Source organism: Magnolia sinica, chromosome 1, assembly GCF_029962835.1.
Source record: "Magnolia sinica isolate HGM2019 chromosome 1, MsV1, whole genome shotgun sequence".
In the NCBI taxonomy this organism is placed as follows: Eukaryota; Viridiplantae; Streptophyta; class Magnoliopsida; order Magnoliales; family Magnoliaceae; genus Magnolia; species Magnolia sinica.
This window is the reverse complement of record NC_080573.1, coordinates 16,322,094-16,330,167: the sequence shown is the minus strand read 5'-3', so window position 1 is coordinate 16,330,167 and position 8,074 is coordinate 16,322,094. Positions and strand designations below refer to the sequence as shown.

The 8,074-nt window shown below is 42.5% G+C and overlaps 2 protein-coding genes across 2 annotated transcripts; one reads left to right on the top strand and one right to left on the bottom strand.

The window, feature by feature from the left end:
• The first annotated feature begins 1,139 nt into the window (after positions 1-1,139).
• Positions 1,140-1,544, top strand: LOC131244300 (putative protein TIC 214 N-terminal part). The gene has a single exon (XM_058243936.1). The coding sequence runs from the start codon at positions 1,140-1,142 to the stop codon at positions 1,542-1,544; it is 405 nt and encodes a 134-aa protein (XP_058099919.1).
• Positions 1,545-3,181: 1,637 nt separating this feature from the next.
• Positions 3,182-4,353, bottom strand: LOC131241145 (zinc finger CCCH domain-containing protein 2-like). Its single transcript, XM_058239832.1, has one exon. It carries the CDS (start codon positions 4,184-4,186, stop codon positions 3,377-3,379), a length of 810 nt encoding a protein of 269 aa, XP_058095815.1. The 5' UTR covers positions 4,187-4,353; the 3' UTR covers positions 3,182-3,376.
• Positions 4,354-8,074: the final 3,721 nt, after the last annotated feature.

The window sequence follows — 8,074 nt, the reverse complement described above, 5'->3', positions numbered from 1 at the left end:
CATGAATGGATATATTATCCTGATCATTCATCTCTTGGACAATATTGAGGATTTATTGATTTAAGTAAGGCCGAAGCGTCTACCCTTTCTGTTAAGAAGATGCTAACCATTCAAAAGAAAAAAAAAAAGAAAAAAAGGAGTCTATAGATACGTTGGGTCAAATGTTTATAGTGTAAGAATTATGGGCCACATGGCATTAAGAACTCAGGCAAGAGATAGGACGGTTATGATCGATCCGCATACGCATTCCATGTACTACAGCGCACCGAAAGGGGGTGAGGATTTCGGCTGTGGATTCCTAACCGTTAATCAAAATTTTAACCCTTTAATAGATGGCCCAACTAATAGACGGCTACCAAAGAAAATATAACAACGGTTCACATACGTCTTTCAATGGTCCATACGGGCCCAGCTAGCGGACTACGAATTCACTCAGTAGCCCGCGGACTGTATCAAACCATAAGCATGATTTGTGGAGAGAGAACAACAAAAGCATGGTCTCCACATTGCGGAAGTCGTGCACAATGTCACGGTAATTCATCTAGTTGGCCCCACTCTCTACGTGGGGTGGCCAAAGATCAGCCGGTCATCAGATGGGGCCCACATGACTGAGGAATTTCCACATTCACCCATTGCCCGAACTGTATGTACAAACTGACCACTTATCGGGCTGTTGTGGGGCCCACGTCAAATCTGAATCAGATCCATCCTGTCCGTTAGATGTGCACTTAGATCTTTGGCCATCCAGCGGAAACTCAAGTGGGCGGTGGGCCACACGAATACAAGAAACAGTTGGGAGGGAACCCCAACCAATAAAACCTTATCCATTGTTTATTGGCCCACCGTGTTGTGTTAATGCTATCTAATCCATTAATTACACACACCCCATTATGATGGTGAAGGGACACCAAATATCAGCCCCAAAACCCATTGGGTGAATTTGGATACATATGATTTTCTAAAGTAAATGTAAATGTAAAGGTGGGCATTGGACGACTCGATGTAACTTGACTCGACTTGTTCAGATCCAACTTAACCTGAATAAAATGGCTGAGTTCGTCCGAACCAAGTTGGCTTCACTCAATCCGAACTCAAACTGTGTCAAGTTTGAATTACCTAGTAACTTAATCTAGTTAGTGATGATTTTGAAATCTTTTCTACTAGGTAATCTATTATCCTTATGCATGAAGATAATAAATTCGGTCGTTGTGGTCGGACTCTATTATGGATTTCTGACCACATTCTCCATAGGGCCCTCTTATCTCTTCCTTCTCCGAGCTCGGGTTATGGAAGAAGGAACCGAGAAGGAGGTATCAGCAACAACTGGTTTTATTACGGGACAGCTCATGATGTTCATATCGATCTATTATGCGCCTCTGCATCTAGCATTGGATAGACCTCATACAATAACTGTCCTAGTTCTACCGTATCTTTTGTTTCATTTCTTCTGGAACAATCACAAACACTTTTTTGATTATGGATCTACTACCCTTCACTCAATCCGAACTCAAACTGTGTCAAGTTTGAATTACCTAGTAACTTAATCTAGTTAGACTTGACTTCATCCGAAACCCGACTCGACTCGGGTTTATATATATATATCTAATTTCTATCATCTCTAATCCTACCTGCCCGCACCCTACCCCGACTCAATCTCAAACTCTCTCTCTCCCTCTCTCATCCTCCTCATCTTCCAAGCCTAGCCTCTCTCTCTCTCTCTCTCTCTCTCTCTCTCTCTCATCCTCATTTTCTAGCCCGGCAACCACCCACCACCACCACCACCACCCTCCTCCTCCTCTCTCGTTCCTCTCCACTCTCTCAGTATCTCCCTCTCTTATCTCTCAATCCGACTCGGTACCAACTTGACCCTACTCGGTACTTCTGACCGAATTAGACTTGGTATGGATCAGTCCAGGCCAGACCGAACTCAAATCGAGTTAGGCATGCAGGACTCGATATCGAGTTCGGGTCAGGCCATTTTCAAAACTAGATTGAGTCGAGTCATTCCTAATTCAATTTGACTTGACTCGATGCCTAGCTCTACGTAAATGCATTGCAAAGGATAATAGTTATTTCTTTCGGAAATCACCGCATCATTCCCACCATATGTATATGGATTATCCATTATCTACACCGTTCATTCGTTATGCTAACTGAATTCAGGACATGAGCCACAAAATAAGGTAGATTCAAACTTCAAATGTACCACACCCCCCAAAAAAAAAAAAAAAAAAATCAAATAGCCATCGTGGGCCCCTTGAATGTTGGATATGCTTTATTTCTAGCCTTAGAATATTCCGGTAAAAATGATGGACGAGGTGGATATGTCATATATATTACACTCGGGCCACAAATTCAAGTCCTTTTGTACCGTTTTTTAATCAAAGTGGAAATAGCTGCCTATTTTAAAGCCGGTGAAATTGTAATAATTGGTTATTTATGGGGCATTCACAGTGAATTTGAAAAATCAAACCAGCCCTGCATCGTGGCCCACTTAAATATCGGGCATCCGAAGACTTAGGTGGAGAACGTGATGGACGGTGTGGATAGGATGCGCAATTGACACAGATACCACACCAGCCCCCAGTACAACATCAGCGCACCTGAATGATGATTTGGATACTCATGCGATGCGGTTCGAGCGTTATGCTTGTATGAACAGAACCGTTGGTTCACTCATCCAAACCGTTTATATGATTGGGATCACTTAAATGGCCCCACGCACCAAAAACCTAGCAAATGGAAGAATTCTACTCCTTTAATATCAAAAGATAAGATAAAATCTCCCGTAGAATGAGGAATTTTCAGTGCATGGACCATCCAGACTCAGGCCCATCATACCAACGGTTTGGATTACTGAGATATGTACCCCACTGCTACAAACTAAAAGCCACACGTATACGTATTACACATGAAATATTCACATACGTGAACTTTTTATTTCCACTTGACGTGGACCATTGATATTTTCTCCTCCACCGTTGCTTTCGAGGGTCATGCTGTCCATGCCATCTCGGCAAACAAACGGACGGTCCCAAACGATACACGTGTACAGTGAAGAAACGGCTCTACCGTATCCCGGTTCTACCGGTTCCATCGTAGGATCCCCCGAATCCTTCAACAAACATTCAAACCGCAGATTGACTCTACAATAGACTGAACTCACGACGAATAAGCATTTAAAAAAAAACGTATATACCATTTTTCTGTATATACGACTGAAGCACTCTTCCTGTACATGCAGTTCAATGGACTCTAATAATCGTAAAAAGCAAGAAGCATTCTAAAAAAGCTAAAACGAGGAATCGCATATATACCGTTTTTCTGTATATATGACGGACCGACTCTACCTGTACACGTACATCTGTAAACCAATCTACATCAGTAGCTCATTCACCCATTCCAGATCCGGTCCGGTTGCATCTCTCTCACTTTCTTCACTACAAGCTTTCATGGCAGAGAACTGTTTTCCGCTGCAAGGAGCGAGATCCATGCATTTCACCGATCCGACGAGATTCGTGATCATTGTCTGGTTATAGCTAATACCACTGAGAAGAAAATCCAACGATGACAGACGGCGGAGATCAACGGTTGATGTTTCTCGATGGTACGAAATCGGTGAATATGATTCAGGAGGAGAAAGAGGTGGAGAAATTGGAGGAGATGCATGTGATAAATTCGCTGCTGCAGCAGCGCAGAGGATGCAGTGGTCCGGAACGGCTCGAGAGTCGGCGGTAATGGAGGATCGTAGCGGCAGGACGCGGAGCTGGCGAGGGGTGTGAGCGAAGAAGCAGATCTTGCGTTTGCAACCTCGACCGTCCTTGCATGGCTGCGTGCGGTAGCGGGCTGGATGAAGCCAGCACTCGAAAACGCCGTGCGAGAGCTCGCACGCGTCGCCGAGGCGGCACGATCCGGAACGGCGGAAATCGGGGCAGATCTCGGCCGAGTAGTGGAACCTTCTCGGGTCCCTACGTCGGGCCTTCTCGCCGGGATGGGCGAACGGGCATTCCGTCCAGTCGTGGCTCCGTCCTCGGGCGCAGCGGCGGACCTTGAATTCGTACATCCGGAACGAGTCGGAGGCGTACGGATCGTCGGAGTCGAGATCGTCTGTGTCGTCGTCGGAGTCGTCGGATGATGGACGGAGGGAAGAGATGGGCCATTTGCGTGGAGGGAGCAGAGCCGACATCTTTTGTTCTCTTTCTTTGGAGAGGGGAAGAGGGAAGAAGGAGAGGGTTTTGTATTCTATCCCATGGATGGAGGGAGGATGGGATGTGGGGGCATAGGTGAAATGGACGACTGAGATCGATTGATGAGGTGGCAGTGAGAGATGAGAGAGAGCTATAGAGGAATGAATAATAAAAAGACGGGGGAGCGGTTACGAAAGAGAGAGGCGATGATATGGTGGATTCCGGTAGAACGGGAATATCGTATAGCCATCTCTAAATGGTACACGTGACATGATGCTTATATCACTTTAAACCGTTCATCTAGTTTCATCTCTCGTTGATGGAATATGGTCCCTTGATCGGATGATCATAGTCATGTGATCAGTTGATTTTATAGAAAATGAATAAAGATGAGGAAAATCGATGGATATGATTGTCTAATAATGTGATCTTTTGAAATTTATGTCATCCATGGTAAATTCCAGTAAATGGACGGTCCATACACAGAAGATATGATTCTATAATTGGTGAACATGGGGAGATGGTGTACAGTAATCAGGTTCTCCCGAGATGTATGTTATTAGGCTGTGAGAGGAGGGGTGGGAGGAGTGGGGGAAGCTGTTATGCACGCAACAAATGACGTGATGGCCGTAGGTATGGTCAGTTGTGCGTGGCCGCATCATATTCGTTGATTTCGATTGCACCATACATGCTCCACGTGTCTTCCTCTAGCGCGGCAGCTTTTGATAAAAACTATGTGCAGTCGCGCGACTGTACGTTTTCGGGCTTCGAGATCCCACGTGTCATTAGGCATGCAAGTGGGAGATCTGAGCCGGTAATCGAGCAGGGCCGTCGGATAAATTCCTTGGGCTCTCTAGATCGGACAATGGATGTGTTAAATGAATGGACGGTTAAAAAGAAAATGCCTTTGTGCCTGGAGTGGGTCGGTCTGTTTTGATCCAGGTCATATAAATGTGATCCACCAGATGCAAGACTAATGCGTCTAACAAATAGGAGCGGATTATGTGTTACTCAGGTAAATAGGTAAATGTTCCTTTCTAGTATGAATAATTGTAAGGCTTATCATTGTGGATATAATGGTAGAAGCCCAGGACCAAATTATTATTTCTTTTATCCTTTCTCATGTTGCGCTTCTTAATTTTTTAAGATAAATAATTAGCTATAAAAGGATTTTTCTTTTTCTTTTTATTTTTTTAAGATGAAAAAACCTATTGGAATCACGGGTGACTACACAGCAAACAGTGGTGATTGGACGCAACCATCTAAACTTCCCAGGACCAACCGTAATGTTTATTTGCAATCTAACTTGTCCGTAAGGTCATGTAGACATGGACGAACGGAAAACAAAATATAAGCTTGATCCAAAACTTTGGTACCCCTTGAGAAGTTTTTAATGGTGGACATTCAATCCATAACGTGTGGTCCAGTTGAGATTTGTATTGTTGCTAATTCAATCAAACTAGGCTACATATGTAAGCGAGGGCCTGAATTGGTTGTTCGTGTGAAAGTAAGATGCACGGGTATGCCAAAGTCTGCTTTACTCAGAAGTTCTGATTAAATCATTGTACCCTGCGTCGAGATGGATAAATTGGAGACTGAAACGGTATTCAATTATCCTCTCAACCACTTGTTTGTGTTGTGTTCAGGTGACTTGTGAAAAGGTAGAGGTTAGACATTCTGAATGGGTTCTTTTTTACTTTGTGACAATATATAAATGTGAGTCTACAGCCTTAAAGACTTCTTCTTTCGCTAGTCTTTAAGTTTGTATGCCTCTTAAATAAACAAGAATGTACGAATAAATGAAACTGGGCTAAACAATGTTGACTTTATTGATATTTATAATGTACAATGCATTACAATCAATAAAGTAATAATTAATTAAAAAAAACATAAATGAAACTAAACAAACATAAATACCTAATTTGTCTATCGGAATAGACAATCAAGGCAGGTGGTTAACAGGATGTGACCGGATTGGTATGAACAACTGAATCAGAACTCGGTTGAATATGATCCTACAACTTAAGGTTAAGAATATTTACTCTTACTCCTAAGGTACTGTGGCGGGAGCTACTATGCAATAACTATCTATGTTGGATTAGGCTAAACTAAGGAAATATAAATATAAAGAAGATAAATGTATTTGGCGTGGGGCCTCAAGCTCTTTTTCGCATACTCCTTTTATAATTTTTATAGCTGATGAAACCCTCGTTGGGCTTCCTTATTACTTCTAGATTGTTCGCGCTCACGTCACGGTTCTAGATATAGGAATCTCCTTAATTGATCCAAAACTTGCAGCTTGCATTGGAAAGAAATGACTCTAGTCAAATCCGGACTCATTGGCTTCCCGAATCTTTTTTTCATAGTTAATCTTTTGCGGAGATATTCATAACTCACTAAAGATTAGGTCTAGAACTCCCAAAGTTTCTCTGATATAAACAACCAGACCAAGATCTACAAACCTCAAGGGCTAGACCTAAACCGATCATGGTCAGTCAACATTTTTATGTTGATGGCTCACTTTGTCAAATTCGAGGTGTAGGACGGTTTAGATCAAACCACCTCCTGCATTTAACCACCCATAAGATGATGGTTTGGATTGAGGTGAGATTTGGCGCTTTATACTGATATGTCATCGGGCCAGGTTAGATCTAGTTATCCAATTGTCTTAATTCCAATTAATGTATGGAATGGGGAACCTGACTGAACCGATATGTTTGTCTTTCCTGACTTAAGTCCAAACCAAAGTCGGATTGGTTTAGACATAGGTTTGATCTCCTAATATTCAGACCATTCTAGAGCGTTATTAATTTTCCGAATGTGTCTAGGAAGATTTCCTATTTTGGAAGGACTGTGAGAGACGACCTCACTGAAAATATCATCACCAGATTTGTAATTAGATTTGTTCTCTTTGCGGGTTTTTTATAATCGTGACAAATATGTTGCCTCATAAATGGACGTGCGAATCGTGGACATGTGGCATGCGACGATTCACCCCCCTAAAGGCATACATAAAGGTTTGTGTCATCTCATTAATAACGGAATGTAATGTTGAAGGAAGATCAACCAAAAATCTATTTGGGTGCAAATACGGCTTCATATGTGCCAAACATGTAGTGTCATCACGTGAAAATTTTCTATTGGACCACGTTAGGGCACCGAAAATGAGTGTAAACAATTTGGATTGTTTTGTCATTTTTTAGACCATGCCTGATATGAGCTAGAAACTTGATGGATAAGGCATGGATATACAACAAATTCATCATGGTAGTCCCCACGGTACGGGTAACACCTAATCCGTTCCTTGATTAAGTGGGCTACATAGGCTTGGTTAAGTAGGAACCATATTTGGTGTGGTAGGGGAAACACCAAGTTTGGTGAGGCCCTAACATGGTGAGATTCGATTGGTCCAACCAAAGTGTGATGAACTAGGCTGGGTAATAATGAATTCCATTTATCAGTGATGTGGTGCCATTTCATTTGCCCAAATTATATGATCCCCAGCCTAAATCTGCTCCCATGTTACGAGTATGTTTGTGTGGCTCCATCTCAAACATCAGTGTAGCCCACTTAAATCTTGCCACATTAGTATCTCACCATATTTTCCCGAGCCTCATCGAATCTGTTTTCAATTAGAAGGCATTGGAGAAGTGAGTCCACTTGGCACATCAATTCAGGATGTGGATTTCTTAGGACATAGTAGCAGATGGTAGTAGGGCAACAAAAAGATCTTAAGTCCTACCGTGATGTGTGTGACATTTATATTGTCCATCACTTGAAAATTCTCATGCTAATCAAGCGAGCTGAAAAATAAGGCCAATCCAAAACTTTAGTGGGCACACTGCTTGCAGAACTTGGGATGTGGATGTCTACCATTAAAACTTTCT